Source organism: Pongo pygmaeus, chromosome 3, assembly GCF_028885625.2.
Source record: "Pongo pygmaeus isolate AG05252 chromosome 3, NHGRI_mPonPyg2-v2.0_pri, whole genome shotgun sequence".
Taxonomy (NCBI): domain Eukaryota; kingdom Metazoa; phylum Chordata; class Mammalia; order Primates; family Hominidae; genus Pongo; species Pongo pygmaeus.
This window is the reverse complement of record NC_072376.2, coordinates 159,727,186-159,748,995: the sequence shown is the minus strand read 5'-3', so window position 1 is coordinate 159,748,995 and position 21,810 is coordinate 159,727,186. Positions and strand designations below refer to the sequence as shown.

The 21,810-nt window shown below is 37.3% G+C and overlaps 1 protein-coding gene across 7 annotated transcripts in view; it reads left to right on the top strand.

The window, feature by feature from the left end:
• The window catches only part of TTC29 (tetratricopeptide repeat domain 29), a 290,487-nt gene that overhangs the window by 129,639 nt on the left and 139,038 nt on the right, over positions 1-21,810 (top strand). For all 7 annotated transcript variants that reach the window (XM_054486394.2, XM_054486390.2, XM_054486393.2 and 4 more), the window contains one exon: positions 19,291-19,382. In XM_054486394.2, the coding sequence (XP_054342369.1) occupies positions 19,291-19,382 (92 nt within the window). The remainder of the gene's footprint in view (positions 1-19,290; positions 19,383-21,810) is intronic.

Below are 21,810 nucleotides of genomic sequence, written 5' to 3'. Positions count from 1 at the left end.
ACTGTTCTGAGTAGGGCTACTGGGGGAGAAGCTGTTTGAAAAGAAGGCTGAGACATCCATTAACTAGTCAGCCTGTGGTCACAAATCTAGCAGATGCAGAGCCAGACAGGAGCCCATGCCTGTAACTACTGATGTTGTTGTAATTGGTAGAGTTGTCAGTAAGATGATTTTAAACTCATTTGTTGAGCCTCGTCACAAGTTTCCCATATAAATGTTTAATAACATTCTCATCTGTTCCACTTAATGAACTACTTATTGGCATTAATAACATTTTGTTATTCTTGTCCAGTGGAAATTATTATTGAATAACACTTGAAGCTTAAAAAAGAAATCACCCCTCTGCTGCTGGACCAGTTGGGAATCAGCACAGTTTGGAGAAAAGCACAACAGGACACAGAAGTAGAAGATGCAAATGGTGGGCTGGGTGAGGTGGCTCACGCCTGTAGTACCAGCTACTCGGGAGGCTGAGGCAGGAGAATCGCTTGAACCCGGGAGGCAGAGGTTGCAATGAGCTGAGATCATGCCACTGCACTCCAGTCTGGGTGACAGAGCAAGATTCCATCTCAAAAAACCAAAGATGTAAGTGGCATCAGGCTAGAAATGACCCACTGCTTTGTAGCTTCTCCAGAGAAAAAGATGTCAGGAATTCTTACTTTCCATTTCTTATTTCCATTTCCTTCTTCCCCTCCATTATTATAGATAATGGGATACCATGGATTCTTCCTTTGTTATGATGTAACTTCCTAGCTGAATTTGCCTTGTTTTCTCTGGATGTTTTTCTGACAGTGAAATATGTCCAGCTCTAAAATTAAGGCACTTGTAAAAAGAAAAAGTAATATTATTCTTTTCTAAAAGCAGTGTAATCAGTGTATTATACCTACAATCCTCAGTCTCTTCTTGCTGCAGATGCAAATTTGCTATCTACTAGCAACTCAGTAAATGCAAGGGAAAGAGCATGTGAAAGTGCTGATTGCTAGATTTTCAGTTGAAAGATCTGGTAGGGGAGATGCTTATAATTTTGGATAAAATGAAAGAAGAGGAGGGGGACAGGGTCCTTTTCATCAATCTTAATTTTCTCTGTTGCCGTCTCAACCATTGTCACAATATGATTATGATCTGGTGATTAGGAGGTTGGTCCCTTGGAATCACAGTGCCTGACTCCAAATCCTGTTCCTGCCACTTCTAATCCTGAAGCCTTGAGTGAGTTATTTAGCCCATCTTGTGCTTCAGTTTCTTCACCTGCGGCATGAAGATTACTCTAGCATCTAAGTTATAATGTGGTTGTGAGGATTAAATGAGTTAACATACAGAAAGCACTTAGACCTGTGTCTGGCATATGCTGCTTCCTCAATACATGTTAGTGAAAATTACAGAATAGTAAAAGTATGATTTGCTGGGTTAGTGCAAGGATTATGCTATTCTTGCTGCCACAGCTGGCTTAACAGATCACAGACAAATCTCTCAGCACCCCTTGCTTTGTAAAATGAAGATGATAGATGTTAATATAGCATATTGATGAAAATTCCAATGGAATAGTAAAAAAAGTTACGTTTATTGGTCCTTATTGTTGTAATGCAAATGATTTAACTATACATTTTTCCTAAATTTAATTAAACATATTCATTTTCCCTGTGAGCTTATATTAGCTTACAGCAGAATGATCGTTTATATCTCAATTTTATATGTTTATAATATCATAGATATTAAAAAACAAACATTTTCCATTGAAAATATTGTGTAAATAAACATGAATATTTGTCACATGGTTTCAAAGCCAAAATTACTTCTTAATTGTTTTTGTAATATGTTACATGGGAATGGGAAAGTATTAGCCAAATAATCATTAGGATCTTCAAAATGGGTTTTGAAAATACCAGAAAGACCACCAAATTTGGAATCAGACATCCTGGATTCTGGTTGTGGTTTTTGTCACCAAGCTCTTGGCCTTGGACAAGTCATTAAACTTTGTTCAGTTCCCTTATGGACACTGTTGCAAGACACCATTGTTGTAATCTTGGTCAATCCACAATAGGACAGGTTGCACCAAAAAGATCCAGAAGCTGGAGCCCAGCCTGCATGGTGGCATTGTCAGGCAGCTACTTGTCAATGGGGTGGAAGAGAGGGCTCGATAAGTATGCTGTCTCTGAAGTCAGATGGCTCAAATGTGAATCCTTTCTTGACCATTTACCAGTTGTATGACCTTGGCCCTGTGGCTTCATCTCTATGTGCTTTTGTCTCCTCACCTTTAAAGAGACAAGAATAATAATAATGCCAACTCATGGGGTGTTAAGAAGATTAAATTAGCTCACACATGTAGTCTTAAGAACATAGTTTTGGAGCACATATTGCCAAGTCTTGTTTTAGATGCTTTGGGTACAGCAATAACAACGCAGACAGGCACAAGAGCTGAAAAACTACTTACTGGGGACTCTGCTCACTACCTGGGTGACACGATCATCCATACCCCAAACCTCAACATCACACAGTATACCCAGCTAACAAACCTTCCCATGTGTTCCCTGAACTAAAATAAAAATCGAAATAATTTTTTTAAAAAAGAAAAAGTAGTATTACCCATGGGACAAAATTTGTACTATTAGCAAGAATCATTTTGTGTCTCATTTAGAAACAATTTGACTTTTGTTCCAGTGTTTAAACTTTGACAAAAATGGTTTTGAATAGATCTTTATAACCTGATGCCATAAATACAAGATTCTCTGATACCTTCATTTAATATATCAATATTGGGCCTAAAACAGTATTCTGTAAAGCTTAAACTGGTATTAACTATGATCATCTTGATGTCTATGATAGATAACAAACAAGGTCATACATACCTTACTAAACAAAAACAAAAACAAAACAAACAAAAACAAACAAAAAAAAACAACGCAGACAGACATCTTTGTCCTTGTGGACCTTCCATCCCATTGGGGAAAACTAACAATGAAGATGAAACATAATTGACAAGTGAATTAAACAGTATGTTAGACAATGAGAAACACTATGGAAAAAAGTACTACAAAATAATGAGTCAGGAGTTCCTAGGCCAGAGATAGGGTGGAGGGAATTATAAATGGGTGATCAGAGAAGGCTGCATTGAGACGCTGACTTTTGAGGAAAGACTGAAAGCCTGTGAGAGAGTGGGCCATGCAGATACTCGAGGGAAGCACACCCAGGCAGTGGTAATGGCCAGGGCAAAAGCCTTAAGGTGGCAGTTTTCCTGGGGGACTGGAGCCAGTAAGGCTGGAGAAAAGCAAAAGGGGAGAAGAGTGGAGATAAGGAGTGGGACCATAGCTGACCTTGGAGGTCATTTTCAAGCATGGCTTTTTTTTTTCTAAGTGAAAAGGGGTTCATTTCAGGCCAAGGAATGACCTAAAAATACTAAGTTAATATTGGCTATTATTACCTCTAATCATTAAGCTGCATGATGAAAAAATAGCAGCTGCTAACAGGCAACACTGTGACCAGGCAAGTGTGAGGTTGACATCTAGAACATCAGACACTGGGCTGCGATGAATGTCCCTGTATGTGAGTGGAGGATAGCTTCTGGCAACTGGGGCAGAACGCAGTGAGCTGTAGGTGAAGGTCAAGGTCAGCACAATCATGCTCAGTGTGATCCAGCTGCAAGCATATCACAGTGCTGAAGAACATGGGTTTCGAAGTCCAATGAACCCAATTCAAATCCTTCCTCCTTCACCAATTCACTGTGTACTCCAGAGCAAGGCACTCAGCTTCCCTGTATTGTATTTCTCTCAGATATACAATGGGAATATTAATATATATTTCAAGGTTCTGTGAAGATTGAATGCACTATGAATATAAGACATCCTGCACATGTAGTTTTGCACTATAAATGGTAGTAACTGCCATTGGCAAGTGACAAGCACCAAGCTACAGGGACTGGGGCTCAAGGGTGAGACTGCTGACTCAGGCATACTGAGGGCAGCAGGATAGGTCTCCAGACTCGCAGTCAGTAGGGAACAGGTTAGGCACCAAGATAGAGATTCAAGCAAGAAGAACAAGACTGGAATATAGCTCCCCAGGCTGGGATGCACCCTGGGATGCATGCTTGGTCTCAAGGGACAGGACAAAAGTCCAGTCACTTTAACAAAGGTTAAAAACATTATATGATCCATGGCAAACTGATGTGATGCCAACTTTCTGCCCTGCCAGACCAGGAACAGGAGCAGTCCTGGGGACAGGGACAGGTCTAAGTTCCTCCCAAATGGGGAGGATGGCAGGGCTGAGGAAGCAGGGCAACTGGCAATGTTCTCTACTGTTCCTCCTGGGCTCTGTAATTCTCAATGTCTAAGTATTGATAAGTAATTCAAAAGCACCAAATATAACAGTTCCTGCTATAAAACCTAAAGCTTACTATAAGAATGCTAGCAGCAGTTTGTTTTGCCATTTTATTTTCAGCGTGTATGTTATTTCAGAGCTGATCAAAGGCATTGGTTGCAAAGAATAAAATAAATCACACATCTAAATAAACCACTAAAGAGTGTTAAATTGATTTAAGTGATTTTATGAATATTAATATTTAAAACTTCTCCATCCCAAGCCTCTTTATGACTACCTATAGCAATAATAACTACCATTTTATCCTACCATTCTTCATCTTATAATATTACACAGTAAACTGTGTAAAAACATTATTTCTTAGCATTGGAATGGAAGTACAGGATTTCAGCTGCTTATTTGTGGAAGTATATCTTGAATTTTATTCAGTCAATAAAAGTATACTCGATTAATGCTTTATTATACTCTTTGCATAGGCTGAGGTGAAGAAAGTACAATGTGTGTTTTCTGTTATTAAAGAAAACTTTGCCTTCCACTCACATTTCTTTCCAGTACATTTGATTCTAAGCAGCATCTAATTCAGGTTAGTTCCAGTGTTGAGAAACTTTGTAGCTTTACAATTTTGTATATTTAGCTCATCTGAAAATATTGTTAAAGTTGTACAAGTGATTTTTGTGGACTTTTAAAAAAATGCATAGGGGAGGAAAAGGTATCCACAGTCCACACTGTTAAATGCAATACCTGTGAAGTTCCCTCAGTGGGAGGATTTGGGCACCAAATCATCCCATGCATCCACTTTGGTGTTGGAGTTACCCAGGCTGCACAGTTTGACAGCAGGTATATGAGTGAAGACACGTTGCGTGATAAAAGCAACTCAGACATCTGGATCACAGTGCGAGCATTCAAAGGCACTTCTGAACTTTCGATGCATTTGTACTTACCCTGGTCCCCAGCCTTGTCCGTGGCTCACTCAGCATTTTCTCCACCTTGGCATGTCTTCATCTTTTTTTGTACTTCAGCAGCCTCCCTTCTCCCTGACAAGTCACCTCCATCTGCTTCTGTGTCAGTGTGGCCCTTCTGCACATGGCTCGCTGAGGAATTCTCAAGATGAAGAGCCACATCGTCCTCCCTGCCTCTGCCTCAGTGCTGGCTCCTGCCTGTCACTGCTCAGCACTCTGCACCACACTGGCTTGTTTTGTCAATAACCATTTATTTGTTGCTGGAATAGTAGCAGCCATTACATCTGACCTCCCTGTTTCATCAATTATGGATAGATTATTGAATGTGAACATCTGCAAAAGCTTGCTGTTGAACTCACCTCCTGGCTGGGATTAGATAAAGTACTAAACTGTTGTTTATTGTCAGGCCAAAACTCTACTGGGAAGCCAGGGAATTCCAAGAGTAGCAGAACCCCATCAGAAATACCAAAAATCATTTCCTATTGCCACCGTTTCCCCTAAGATCCCAGACATTTATTATTTACACTTATTACTAGTTGTTATAACCTACTTGATAAAAGCTCTTGGCAGGGATCGCATTTCCAGTCATTGTCGCTCCTGTCAGAATGGAAATGACTCATAAATTGTTTTCTTGTCTCTTCTATCACTGTGAAAGGGCAATAGACGAAGCTTCTTCTGTGTGAAAGCATTCAGTGGAAGACTTTCCTACCATGTTTTATTTTAAAGGAACGTGTTCACACAGCCTGATATGGAAGCATTACATCGTGGATCTAAATTAGGGTTTACCGAGTTTACCAGAATAATGGCCTGAGGTGGAAAGGATATCAAATTGTACAGACAGAATATGCTCAACATGTTTTTCAGGGCTTTCATGGATTTCTGAGAAAGGGAAACTACAATGAAATTTTATTGAATCCTACCTTAAATGAGAAAGAAATCCAGTAAGAGGTATGATGAATAGATGATGGCTTTGCTGCCAGCGGAGAGAGAGATTTCCTCATGGTAATCAGTTCATGTGGAAATATAGAAATTTTTGTAGGATTAGTGTTTATTAAAACCTTCTAGATAGTCACCCACAAATGTAAAACACCCCCTGATCCTTTTATGCAGAGCCAGAAACCATTTTGTTCAAGGTGGCCAAAAGGAAGAAGGTTAGGTAGCCACTGGGGAGAAGTTGAGAGACTTGTCACCATGCTAGTGACTTTTCACAGCTTCTCTGCCTCATTTTGGTACTTATCAGGATAGAAACTGTATTTGTCTCTTATTATTCTGGAGTAAATGGAAGAAAAAATGTTTCATATTTCTTCCACAGATAAGAAGAATCATTCCAAATACCAGGACTATTGTAACATGGTTCAGTCTCTGATCCACCTGTCCACACTTAGCATAATGACCCCTTGGGTTCGTAATGGGGGAAACTTTTATTTGTCTGAGAATGTGATCAAACAAACCAAATGCACCTTTAGATAGGGGGCTCTTGTGTCAATCTGACGTTTCATGTAAGTCTTCTTCTATGAAGATTGTTTGCTGATACTTCATTTCTCCAGGACTGGCTGTTAACTGAAATTTTTCATACACTTTTCATTTACCATAGGTATAAAGTGTCATTTTTTTTTCTTTTATTGAATGAGGTAGAATGCAAAAGTCAATACATACAATGGTTTGTTATAGCCATGTTAATGTTTCTACAGGTACTACTAGTACTTCCCAAGGGCTCTACAATAGTCATTCAACAATATTCAAGGTTAACATGAGACTAGGAACTAGGGGCACAATGGAGAGCAAAACAGATATGGATCCTGTCCTCAGGGCACTTACAGTCTAACTAGAAGGAGACAAATAATAAGTAGATATGTTTCATAATGTGGTGAGTGCTAGAATAGCACAAAGAAGTGGTGTGTGTGTGTGTGTGTGTGAGATTGTGTGTACAAGTACTGGAAGAGTAGGAGTAAAATGAGAAAGAATAATGCAGGCAGGGGGGCCTGAAATTAACAAGGGCCTGGAGGCAGAGAGAGCTGGGCCCATTCCTTAGTGAAAGGTCTGTACGGCTGGGGTGAGATTCCTAGAGTCCTGCACATTGTAAATCTAGTTGTAGATATTGACATTTCTGCATTGGCAAAGCAAGTGACAATAGCTGTTTGGTCAAGTTACATTTGACTGGCACTTTATTTGATTCAGTTTGCCACCACCATCTTTAGTTTCCATAAATAACTGATAACTGCTATTATTGGTTATGTTATAGGTATAATGAAATTATTTGTCCCACTCACTTTGAATCCTTGTAGAAACATAACCAAGTGAAGTGTGAGAATTTATTAATAAAAAAATACACAAGCAACTTACTTTCTGTCATATCTTTTCTGACAAGGATGTCACTAATCATTGTATGTAACCTGTGTCTACTGGCCTATTTCTCTTGCCAGTAGACACAGGCTGAAACAATCAACCTATATTGTGTCTCACTGATACACATGGAAGGAAAAGGCCTTGAAGTTATCTGTTTACCGCCTTAACTCTAAGGCAGCTGTTTTATCTCTCAGTGCTTCTCTGTTTTATTCTTGAGGTTCAAGAAAGAGATTCATTCAGACTACCTCAAGTACAAGAGTTGATTGTGAAGATTGCTGTGGCAGGGAGAGAAATCCTAATCCTACAAATTCCCAGGAGAAGCAAACAGTTGGGCCTCACACAGACCAAAAGATTCTTGGGAACTGAAGACCCCTGGAAGACGAGGGGCTGAGTTTTCTTATTTCCCCCTCCACAGCAGCAGCAGTCCATCGATTCACTCTGCTGACACGAATCAGTTGGTCTCTTGCTGTTCCTTTATGTCTGAGTGCCCTCCCACCTCTGCCATTACTAATGACTCAGCTGCTCTGAACTCTCTAAGAGGACATGATGGCCCTAAACTAATCGCTTTAATCTTACATTGCACAGAATTTTTGTATCAGGCTGCCTCACAGATTGCTGGACTGCCAATGAATTGGCTATTCATTGTTCAAGGCTTCCTAGCAAAATATAACCCAAGATCTCCAATGGATTTCCTTAGCAAAAAGTTAAGGGCTGGGGGCTGGGCACAGCGGCTCATGCCTCTAATCCCAGCACTGTGAGAGGCCAAGGCGGGTGGATTGCGTGAGCCCAGGAGTTCAAGACCAGCCTAAGCCACATGACAAAACCCCATCTCTAAAATAAAAATAAAAATAAACACAAAAAAAGAAGGTTAAGGGCTAGGAAATTTTTCTTTCAAGGAGCTGTAAATATAACTCACACTGTGATTGGGCTGTACAGGATAAATATTCCACGTTTTGATTTATAGTACAGTAACAATTGAGAGAATAAAAACTCTTCATCAATATGTATCTTATTAAGGTAATACAAAACTATAATGACCAATTTAGGAAATGGCAGTTTTGAGCTGTATGTTCCAATTTACTACTGAGGAAAACTTTTATTTCTAACTGTATATGAAATTTTGTTTCACTACTTTGAGGTTTCAGAGCCATCTGGATATTGGATGTTTAAAGAGAGAGTTTTAGATGAAAAAAGATTCTTGGAAATTTTTCTGATATATTTATGTTTTTACAGCTTTTGAAAATACAATGTAAAACTCTTAGCATGGGAAAGATAATTGGGTATTCTTAATCAGGCTATTATATTTAAGGCTAATCTTGATTTTCATCAAATTATTAAGAACTTCTGACTGTAAAACAAAAATTTGCCATTTTTGTACAGTTATTACGTTTAACTGCTGTTTAATGTTAACCAAATAGCATTGTTAATTGAGCTTTCCTTTCTGTCATTTATTCTAATGTAGGGACATTTTAAAAAAGCAGTTCCCTAAAACTCTGCAGGGCTTATCAAATGAGGAGAGAGTATGAAAATAAAATTTCAGTCAAATACAGTGACTTATGCCTTTGCTTCTTAGAGAGAAAGTTTAAAGAGATAAAGTAAATTGATCAGGAATTTTGAAGCCAAAGATAAATTATTGAAAACAATTAGGACATATGTTTGATTATTAAAGATATCAATGTAGAGTTCCAAAATCCAAGTCATACTTTTGGAATGGAGAATTTGAGACCATTTGATTCATCTCCATCATCTAGTAGACTTGTAAACTGAAGCACAAGGTAACAAGTGACTTGCCCATAGTCACACAATGAGCTCATGGCAGAAGAGAAACTAGTGTTCATGTCTTGCAATACTCAGCCCTTCCTGCCCTTGACCATACAGCCTCCATTTCAGGTGTTGGGCAATGTAAGCAGTCAATGTATGAGAGATACTCTGAATGATGAGTCATGGATTTCAGGGAGAAAGTGTACATACTCAAATGATCAATATTAATAATTATAAGGCCAGACTATTCCCAATTTAAGAGTATAGTTTCAGCAGAATTCAAAAGATGTACCACCTTTGTGTATTATAGTTTACAAAGCTACATCCCTGATTGTCCTCAGTGTCCATTCAAGATAACACATTTGTAGAAAAGAATTAGTGTTTTTATTGCATGTCAGATACTTTTCATAAAGTATGTAACAGCCTTTAAGTGATGTGGGGCCACTGCTATCTGCCTTCATGTGTATTATCTTCCACCAGTGCCTATTTGCTGGCTCCTCTAAAACATCCCTGAATGCTATGGCTGCCCAGTCTGGTCCTCAGCCTGTTACTGCAGTGCTTGTCAGAAATCATTAGCCACTGATTCCTTTGACTAATGTTGCAGTTGATTGTCTGAATCATGTTCAGACACTGTAAATGAGGCAGAAACATCCTCTCTGCTCACCAACTGTGAAATGGCTAAAGGGGGTTAGATTGCCAGAAATCAGAATAAATGTATTTCCAATAAGATTTGACAATGATTTCAAGCTCAAGATGGCAAACTTGATTTTTTATTTCTGTATTTCTCGTTGCATAAGTATAAATCTGTATCTTTGCCCTTTTTTTCTTCAAAGTAATGCACTACATGGAGAACAGTGCTAAACTTTTGTTATAAAATGACACAGTTTGGATTTTGTGTCGGGGATGTATAACGCAATATTAGCTATGCTGACTTTTTATGGTGGGGAAGGAAGAAACGGGTAAAAAATGTACCCTGGGCAAAGGACTCATAACTTCTTGTTAACAGAGAAATCTGTCTGATGCTGTTTATGGTTTTATAGACAATTTTTGATCTAGGTGGGTTTATTTAAACTCTTCTGGTTCTCTTAGACTTGTAGACAAAACTGGAAACAAAGCATCCAAATATGGCTAACCTCTAGGGGTTTCATTCTCATTTATTTCAGAGTGTCCTGCATGACTCTCTATAAGTCTGTGGGGTTTGGGGAGGGAAAACAGCCACCTTTCAATATTGGGAGGACTGTCACAAGAAGAGGAATGGGCTTATTTTGCTGTCTCACAAAGCACAACCTTGGCTAGCAAGTGAGAGCTACAGATTTTGCCTGAGCTGAACCCATCCTTTTCTCAGGTAACTCTCCAGTGATTGAATGGCTAGCCTCCCTAGGAAATAATTTCCTATCATGAAAATTGTTCAAGCAAAGGCCAGCTGAGGGTTTCTCAACAGTGACCCTATGCTGCGTAATTATTTGTTATGGTGAAGACTATGGTGTGCATTGTAGGATGTTTAGCAGCATCCTTGGACTTGACTCACTAGATACTAGTAGCACCCCCCCAATAATTATAGCAACCTAAAACATATGCAGACATTGCCAAATGCCATCTGGCAAGGACAAAATAACCCCCATTTGAGAACAACTAGGTTAGATAAGCACTAAGGCAAATTAAGCAGTTGTTTTGTTCAAATCCTTAGACAGTATTTTACATACCTAATCTTATTGGAACCTTGTAACACCCCTTCAAGGTAGGCTTTATTCATTTCCATTTTGCACCTGAGGAAACAGGCCCAGAGAGATTAAGTCACCTGGCACCATCAGTCAGCTCAGTAGAACACCTGCCAGGCTCAAAAGCCTATGATGTTCGGAGAAAATTTGAACACCCAGAGGAAGATTTCATTATTTCACAAGGCTCCTCCAAGGCCTGGTGTATGTCTTCAGAGAAGGAGTCCTTACTGCTTCAAATATTGAGTTAACTCAGGAAGAAAGAACAATGGGAAGGGTGGCAAGCAGAGAAAGGAATAGGTACAGAGGAAAAAAAAATAAGAAAAAAAAAAGATTCGTGTTCACTGAAGTTTTTGCAAAATTGCAAAACTCCCATCTCAAATAGGCTACATTCTAGAACTTGTTTCATATGATGGCTTCTATGGTGTTTTTTTTTTTTTGCTTGTTTGTTTTTTTTACACAGAAATAGTGGTAGTTAAGGTCACCAGCCAGAGAGCAGAGGCCCATTTAAATTCATGTCACTGACCTGTGTGATCTGGTCATAGTAGTTTGAACTGTGCATGCGTGGTGCTGTGCCAGAGGGAGAAAGAAAAATACTTCCTCTCCTTTCCCTAGGCACAGGAACAACGCTGAATAAAATCTTGAAAACTTGGAATAACAGAAAACGAGGCAGCCACCTGCACCATCCTGAATGTGGCAAATTTCACCAAACATGTTGAGGTGCTCAGAAAGTAGAAAGACAAAAACTATGAATTTTTTTAAAGTCCTGCAAAAGACTATTGTTATGTGCACGTAGAACAAAGGGATGAAAATGAATGACCTGCCTTACCTTCTCAACAACAATTAAATACTTTCTTTGAAATCAAAAAGATAAATTGCCATTTGAAAGTTTGTTCCTTAATACATCAGTTGAAACTGCGATAACTTAGTCCACATTACTAGACAAACATTCTGTGAATGCTTTTTTTAAAAATTATTATTATACTTTAGGTTTTATGGTACATGTGCGCAATGTGCAGGTTAGTTACATATGGCACATATACACTATGGAATACTATGCAGCCATAAAAAATGATGAGTTCATGTCCTTTGTAGGGACATGGATGAAACTGGAAATCATCATTCTCAGTAAACTATCGCAAGAACAGAAAACTGTGAATGCTTTTTAAAGCACACTTTCTATTGAACATTGCTGCATCTATGTATCCTAGCAAAGCTTTCTCTTCTTTCTCATTGTATCATTTATTCTCATTTCCAGACTTGCTCCAGCTTCCCCAATTCTATTATTCCTTTAAAATACAGATAGAGTTCTTACATGAAGATAGAGTTATTATAGAGTTCTTATATGAAGCTTCCCCTGGTTGTATTCCTTTGTAGTTCTTACAACTATCTGAAATTCATTTATTTATTTATTTCATTACGAATTGTCTTCCCGTTGCCCAAATACAATGTAGGCTGCAATGGGCCAGGGATTTTGTATTATTGGCTGCTGTATCCCTAGCACCTAGAACAAGGCTTTGCCCATAAAAGACACTCAGTATTTATGTAATGGATTAATGTTTTTGGACTAAATTTTTAGCCATTTATACAGACTTACAGCACTATATAATTTCAATGTCTGTAAGTCTTATTTCCTTACATAGTAAGGTCTTTAAGAGCAGAAATATAATTTTATATCTAGCAGGCACACCTAATGGAATATACTGGAAGAGTTCTTTGCATAATACATTGGTTCTGAAGGTTGGGCATTATGAAGAAAGTGATAACAAGGTGGAATGGAAATAGCTGCAGTTCCCTTTACCAGGATCACATCTGCTGCTGCACATTTCCCTCTTCTTTTTTTCATCTCTTCCACACTTATGTGATAAGAGACATTGTGAAAAAGCCATGGAGCTTCTAGAAAACACAAAGGTACAGTAGACCAAAAAAAAAAAAAAAAAAGATAAAAACCAGTACCCACTTAAAAGATTAAGAGATCATAATATCAAAGGTTAGATTTCAAGACAAGGAAGCTGGCTTTTTATTTTATAACCCTTGTCCCCAAATTTTCCTGCCACACACTGTCTGAGTTATCTTCCTGCACTTTATTAAACTCCATAAAATATAGTTTAGAAGAAATGATATGGGGCTGACAAACATTTTCTTTTTAAAACTGCAACTTCCTCTGCCAGAGTTAATGATGTTTGAGTCATTCACACCTATGTATAAGTATAAATTAATTTAGTCAACTCCTTTTTTTCTATCACTTAGCTGAGGAAATTGCCAGGGAAATACAAGGGCTCAAGTTAAAGGAGGTGCACCAAAGGGGTAGAGAAGAGATGCCAAAATATTGCAGAATTTTTCCCAAGGAAGAACTTTTACCCAAGGAAAAGAGAAAAAAAGAGATTTTCCTTTATCATTTTCTTTTTTCTTTTTTAAGGAGCAAACAAAAAACGAACTAGGAAAGAGTATCATGAGGCATCCTTGTATGATGGAATTTTTCTGTATCTTGATTGCAGTGGTGGCTACATGAATATATTCATGTGATAAAATAGCATAAAACTTACACACACACACACACAAGTTCATGTAAAACTGGTGAAATCTGAATAAGGCCGGTGAAATTTATAAATTTTTATTGCTATATAATAGCTATACATATTTGGGGGTTACCTGTGACATTTGGATTCCTGTATAAAATGTATAATGCTCAAATCAAGGTTATTGAGATATATATCACCTCAAACATTTATCTTTGTGTTGGGAACATTACAAATCTTTTAGCTAGTTTTAGGTATACAATAAATGATTATTAACTACAATTTCCTAGCTATTTTGAAATATATAATTATTATCTATAATTTCTCTACTGCACTATCAAATACTAGCACTTATTTGGTTAGCACACAGTACTTATAAGGCCAGTGGGTATATATCAATGTCATTTCCCTGATTGTGATTATTATACTATCATTATGAAAAAAGTCATCACTGGGATAAAATGGAGCGAAGGGTATATGGGATCACTCTGTATTATTTCCTACAACTCTATGTGACTCTACAGTGGTCTTTAAACTTTTTTAAAACAAATGAACTGGAACAGTGTTTTCTTATAAAGGCTGGCTGGACAGAGGGGTCAGGGGACAGTTCCATCTAATTTGGAAAAGGTAGGCCTGAAGTGATAGTTCTCATAGTGATTTAAAATTTCACTTGTTAAAGTGAACATAAGGGCCAAGACTGGTAGAATTTTATGTTTTAATAGTTTCTAAAATAAAGGTATATAAGAGAGGAATTGCAGTGGGGTGAGAAACAGGAAAACAGAGGAAGTTAGAAAGGAGGATGAATACCAAATACAGTTGTTCCTTCAGGCAGGTTCCCAATCCTTCAAATACTGTATTTTCGATCTACATTTGGTTGAAAAAAATTCACATTAAGTAGACTCATGCAGTTCACACCTGTGTTGTTCAAGAGTCAACTGCAGTTCATTTTTGTCTGTCCAAGGTACTCTCCTAACTGGTAGTCCTAAGCATAGAAAGGAAAAAAACAACTGGGTGCTTGAAATTATTAGACCTAATAATGTCTTCCTATGTGTCTCCTTAAAGGTGTCAAAGCTCAGGCACAAAATTTATTCTTATAAATTTTAAATTCTTATCTTCTGAAAAAGCAAGGATATTTTTCTACTTTCTCTAAGACAGATAGATATTCTAATTTTTTTTGACAGTTGACAATCTTTGACTTAAATCCAATATTCCCTTAGGCTATTGCATTAAAAATAAATTAATAATCCTTAAATTTCATTTTACAACAACACTTCTTCAAAGAATCTGTAGCATATCCCCAGCATTGTTCTTTTGTACACTCTCATTTTTTTTTCTGGTGAGTATTCTACTAGTTTTGTTTTTAGGTGACCAATAGCAATTATTTTATTTTAAGAACTTTAGATTTTATTTGAAAATGGTTTTACCAAGTACATCTATTTCATTTTGGTAAGAAGATAGTCTGTTTTCTCTGAAGTCACAGAAATTGTTTTCAAAGCTTCATCTTCATTACTCACTGAAATTATTGGAGCAATTGGATAGAGTGGCCATGTAGCACTCAATTCTTATTAGGTGTATGAACTGACTTTGCCAACTTTGGTAACTTTGGTATCATGTAGTTTGGTGTCCATTGAAACTTACATAGTAGCACGCTAAATTAATGTTCTCCTCTGTCTTTTGCCAAAGTTAAGTTAGTTCCCATGAACTTCAAAGATAGACAAATTCACTTATATTTTATATATTATATATATTTTCAATTCATCAAAATATTTGTACCTGGAGATCCTTTACGTTTGCCTATCTCTGATTTGCGATGCTAGATTTTAACCATCCTGATCCTGGCTCTGTTTCCAACATATTATCTGCCACAGGGATAGTCAATCAAGTGCAGTGCACCCTTTAGATTGCCACACTGTATTTTCTTATAATACTTGAAGTATTCTTTGTAAAAGTGGTTCCACTCTTTGTCTAGTGATTCAAGTTGATCAATATTTATTAATTTGTAGGTTATACCTTACCTGCTTTAAGCAGATCAAGTTGCCTACTATAAATCAGTATAAAACATCTGTATCTTTTTAAAAAACTTTTAAGTTCAGCGGTACATGTGCAGGATTGTTATATAGGTAGACTTGTGTCACAGGGCTTTATTTTACAGATTATTTCATCACCTGGGTACTAAACCTAGTACCCAACAGTTATCTTTTCTGGTCTTCTTCCTCCTCCCACCCTCCATTCTCAAGCAGGTCCCCAGTGTCTGTTGTTCCCTTCTTTGTATCCATGAGTTCCCATCATTTAGCTTCCACTTATAAGTGAGAACATGCAGTATTTGGTTTCCTGTTTCTGTGCTAGTTTACTAAGGATAATGGCCTTGAGCTGCATCCATGTTGCTGCAAGGGACATGATCTCATTCTTTCTTATGGCTGCATAGTATTCCATGGTGTATATGTACCACATTTTCTTTATCCAGTGAGCATTGATGTGCATTTAGATCGATTCCATGTCTTGGCTATTGTGAATAGTGCTGCAATGAACATTTGCATGCATGTGTCTTTATGGTAGAATAATTTATATTCCTCTGGGTATACACCTAGTAATGGGATTGCTGGGTTGAATGGTAGTTCTGTTTCTAGCCCTTTGAGGAATCGCCACACTGTTTTCCACTATGGTTGAACTAATTTACACTCCCACCAACAGTGTATAAGCATTCTCTTTTCTCCACAACCTTTGCCAGCATATGTTGTTGTTCGACTTTGATAATAGCCATCCCGACTCAGAAGAGATGGTATCTCATTGTGGTTCTGATTTGCATTTCTCTAATGATCACTGATATTGAGCTTTTTTCCATATGCTTGTTGGCAACATGCATGTCATCTTTTTAAGTGCCTGTTCACCTCCTTTGCCCACTTTTTAATAGGGTTAAGTTCTTCTTGTAAATTAAAACATCTGTATCTTCTACAGAATTTGTAGTATCATGTTATTTTTCCACTCATTTTAATGCTTTTTTATTTTAATGAAGACCCTCCTACTCTCTTTAGTTTGAACTACACAATTCACCAATGCACTGGGTTTTGTCTAGTAATCTCTTCATGATTTCACCTATATGCACTCCTCTCTCCTACTGCAGCTCATGTTGCTGAGGATCAGAGGGTGTGTCTTTGATTTAGAGCAGCTCCTTTGCAAGACCCTCATGTGGATTTCATGTGATTGACATTTTCCCTACTTGGTCAATAATGAACTATACTCGTCCTACTGCCTATATATTTCCTGTTTTTCTGTAAACTGTTTAAGGAAATACCCACACTCTCTCAAACCACAAAAAAGATCAGTTGTCTTTACTTTGAGGAGGGACACTCCTACCAGGAGCTGTTCACTGGCAGCTAATTAACAGGTTCCCAAATAATTCTTGTCCTAATATCTACATAGCACTTTATATTATCTCACAGCATTACAACCACTCTCAGAAGTAGATTTTCTTTTTTACTATGAGGAAATTCAACTTAAAGAGATTTCCTGGCCCAAATGTGTTGAGTATGGAAGGCTAGGACATGAATCCAAGGTGTTCTTATTCTAAGGTTAGTGTTCATTTCAGCAGGCCGCATCTGTCTCCAATGGGAAGCTACTACGGAATCAAGAGCAAGGCCAAAGCTGTTTTTTGCCCCTCTGCTCCCAGGAATTATGGCACAGTGGTGTTGGATAGGAGCCATCAACACTGAAGTATCTACCCATAATTTGTTGGGAGCCTACCCTTCTATCCATGGGTTGAAGAGCCACACCTCACAGATAAAACTGGGCACCTCTGATTGTTGCCATGTGCTTCAGAGCCCATGGACATCACGGTCATGAGAGACTGGTGCAGTATAAGCACAGCTTTAGTCCTGGAGAAACCTGTCTTCAGTCATTGTTAATTCACACAGTTGTATCAGTCCAAAGTCTGGAGCACTGAACTGTAAATGCCTTGAGGGTTACAGGCATATTCTCATCTACTTAAGATCCTGTGGTCTAATGTAGTGCCTGAGACACAATAGCGGTATTTGCTGGAAAAAAACAAATGAACTATTTTGGCAGAAAATATAATTATATTCAATCTTTACTTTAAATTTCTAGAATGTCATATAAATTATATGGACCTTAAAAAGACACCAGAAAATCTTTTCCTAAATATTTTGATATTAGGATTCCAAAAGATCTCTTATAAATTCACAAAATTCAGAGGTACTGCCCTTTAACTCAGAAAGGTCTATGTCAATTCATATCAGATTAGATCTAAGTGCTACTTGTTATGTAAGATGGTGAAAAGAATATTCTCAGGTTTACACAAGGGTTATTAAAAGACTTAAAAATGTTGGTGTGCTGCACCCATTAACTCGTCATTTAACATTAGGTAAAGTATAATAATAAAAAAAGAGGCTTAAAAATGAAAATCAAAGGTAATAATAATGTATATTTCAAAATTGCTAAAAGAATACATTTTTAACATTCTCACCACATTAACAAATGGTAATTTGGTGAAGTGATAGATATGTTATTATTTATTAATTAAGAATAAATACATTTTTAAAGTACAAAATACCCCACAATTTTTAACTTTGTGGTTTTAGCAGGAATTAAAACCCTGGGTCAGTATATAGCCATAAGTTTTAACAACAGCATTATGTCAAGCAGTCACTTGCAAACCACATGAAACTCAAATTTTATGAAGTGTCGCAATAGCCTCATTGAAATTATTTCCCAAATATTGACACTAAGAAAGCAAATAAAATATCAACCCTGCCGCTCAGACTTAAACCTTCTAGGCTGCCTGATTCAGGCAGTAGCAGACAAGGTGTTTTTATGTCGTCCCTCACATTGACTGTGTCTTCCAAATGCCGTCAAATGACTTTTGCTAATTCTTTCTTAGAAAATGTGCAAAAAGGATTTCCATAGAGGTCTTTGGAGATTTCCTGTGTCCTCATGTGTGTAATAGGTTGGGCCAAGTAATAATGAAGGAAAAAGGAAGAATGGGGATTCTGTTTTATGTATTTTTCTCCTTCTGGCCATTGAAAGAGGGAAAAATGGAAAAGGGAAAATTATACCATACAGATGATGTCAGTGTTAAATTAAATTAAGATCACATGTTTGGCTGTGGCAGCTGTAATCTTTTGATTATTGAAGAGATTGTTGGTAATGAAATACATTTGTAAGAAATATTTTTAGTGTAAACTGTATACATGCACAAACTGTGAGCTATGCATCTAATAAAATGATAGATTTAGAAATTGCCTGGCACCTAAATTCTTGCTTTTCAAATAGCTATTTATAGAAAGAAAAGTGATATTTAAGCTATCATAGTAGAATATTATAATCTGCCTTATATTACCTTAGATAATAGTCCCGTATTTTAAAATAATGTAAAAACCATTACATTATTTATTCACACCTAAGTTATATAAATTGGAAGATTTGGGCAATTATGCAAGAAAAGAATTATTTTTTTCCAAAAGTAAGGCCTCACTCTCATGGCTTAAAGAGATTGCCACAAAACAAGTTATACTATAGATAAAAATAAACCAAACCAACATGAATTTTTAATCAACAAAATTTTTTATAGAGACATTAAAAACAACTATTAATTTTAATTTTTTCTGTTATGAAATGAAACATCAGTGTATCTGGCTGTGCTATATGTTCAATATGTGTTTCTCTTCCTGATAGGTCCTTGACACTTACTGTAAAATCTCCACAGACCTGGATGATGATCTCAGTCTGGGGAGAGGCTATGAAGCCGTAGCCAAGGTCCTGCAGAGGTAAGTTAGCACATCCTCGTCTTGCTGTCACTGTGAATTCACTCGACTGTGAAAGGCTTAAATTGTTTGAGGTCTGTCGCTTTCCATTACTGCCTGCTTAAATTTTAAGCAGTGCCCTTCTTAAGTGACCCTTTCATCGTAAGTTATTTTAAACCAGTTTGGTAGTTTAAAATACACATCTAAACTCTTCTTTGTCTGTGCCTCCTTCGTATTATTTTCTTTTTGGTTTTCTGTAAGTTTAGTGATGACCTTGAATAAAAGAGAAAAAAATCAGGTCACATCTCACAAGTTAAGAAAGCAGAGAGCACAGAAATATGTAGTACGCTTCAGTGGCTGTGGCTCACCATAACCTTTCCAGATCTCTTCTGTGAGGAAAGTTTATATCTGTGCTTCAGTCATGCTTTTCCATTAAGACATCTCTCCTTTGAGCACATCTAGATAAACAATTGGGGTTAAAACCAATATTCCCAATATTTCATTTGAAACAGAAAATTTTAGATATATGAACAACTTCTGATACCTGTTTTTCCATGGAAGATATATCATTCACCCTTCAGTCATTATCTTGCAATCATTGTTTACTCCATTTGATTGTTATAGAGTAGCATTATGACTGAAGAAATAATAACAATAAGAAAAGTTATCAGTTAAGGCCTTGGTTTTTACTATGTTATCTTATATCCAAGATATAGCTTTTTAATAATAGTAATGTGGGTTGCAGTAACTGTAGTAATATAGATTGTGTTAAGTTCTAATTTCTTCCCATTTGTATTTCAGTTGTAAACACATACAAGGAGGTGTTTCAAAAGTAAAATTGTTATTTGAAAGGCATTTGAAACATTAAAAAGTACCTAGTGAGGTAAAATAGGAATCATTATATAAGTACCATTACTAATATAATAATCATAGTTAAAAATATCAGTACCAATGAAATTAAAGATATCCTACAAAATAAATAAAATGCAGTCATCACTGGATAAATGGTTTAGGAACACAAACACATTTAGAAGGAGAGGCCAGGCACGGTGGCTCACACCTGTAATCCCAGCACTTTGGGAGGCCGAGGTGAGCAGATCACCTGAGGTCAGGAGTTTGAGACCAGCCTGGCCAACATGGTGAAACCCCCTCTCTACTAAAAATACCACACACACACACACGCAAAATTAGTTGGCTGTGGAGGAGGGCTCCTGTAATCCCAGCTACTCGGGAGGCTGAGGCAGGAGAATCACTTGAACCTGGGAGGTGGCGGTTGCAGTGAGCCGAGATTGCACTCCAGCCAGGGCATCAAGAGTGAAACTCTGTCTCAAAAAAAAAAAGGAAAAGAAGGAGAGTATGGGTGTTTACCCAAGAAAGACAGAGCCAGTCATGGATAAGGCAAGCAGCCTGTGAGTGTTGTGATACTTCTAAATAAAGATTGGTAACTAGTCCATGGAAGACCAACTCAGCTATTTTTTAAAACTTTTACTTCCAAACAACAACCCAGAAGATGCAGATGTTGAATACAAAGAAAAGACTGATAAGAATTCAATTTATGTCTATTTGGAACTAACCAACTCTGTTGATTGTACATTTTGATTATGAAAATACTTGACTCTGCTGTTATCACTGCCCAAAAATCAGCAGAAAAGGATTGGATTCTTTGCTTTGCTTTGTAGTAGCATATAAATGTGTCCCCTAACATGTTTATAAAATAATTTTTACAAAATGACATTTCCATTGTGTTCCAGCATAACTAGAGAGGTAAGCTGGGTGTGGTGGTGGGTGCCTGTAATCTCAGTTACTTGGGAGGCTGAGATGGAAAGATCCCTGGAGCCCAGGAGTTTGATTCCAACCTGAGCAACATAGCAAGACCTCATCGCAAAAAATTAATTAATTAATAAAGAGATAAAACTTCAAGGGGAAAATTTATTTATAAACATCTACTAAGTGCTTACAATGTCACTGGACAAATATTGAAATGTCCCTTTGGTTACTGATGGTCTTTATAGTTATTTTTGAAACTTCCAGAGACATGAGCCTGTCTTCAAATAATTCTCACCTCTTAGCCTTGCTTCTTATCTGGAATATTTTAGCATCCTTCCCAGGATTTGAATTCCTGGTCGGTTCAGTCAAGGCTAAGTGAAGAGTTGAACAATTATCTGGTGAATTTTGGCACTACCAGGCAATCTGATGTTTTAATTTGCCTATTTAAGTATCATTTGGAGCTTGGGAGTGGGATGGGATACAGCTATATTTGATATATCATGAAGTTGAATTTGTTTTGGGTAGGACTGGGGACCATTCTGTTCCAACACTCTCAGCAGCCTGCCAATGTGCCTTAGGGCAAACATTTAAAGGAGCGAGAAGATTTATCCCCATTTTACTTTTATGCCAAGTAAACTAATTATTTTTATAAGAATTCCTGGCCAGGCACAATGGCTCACACTTG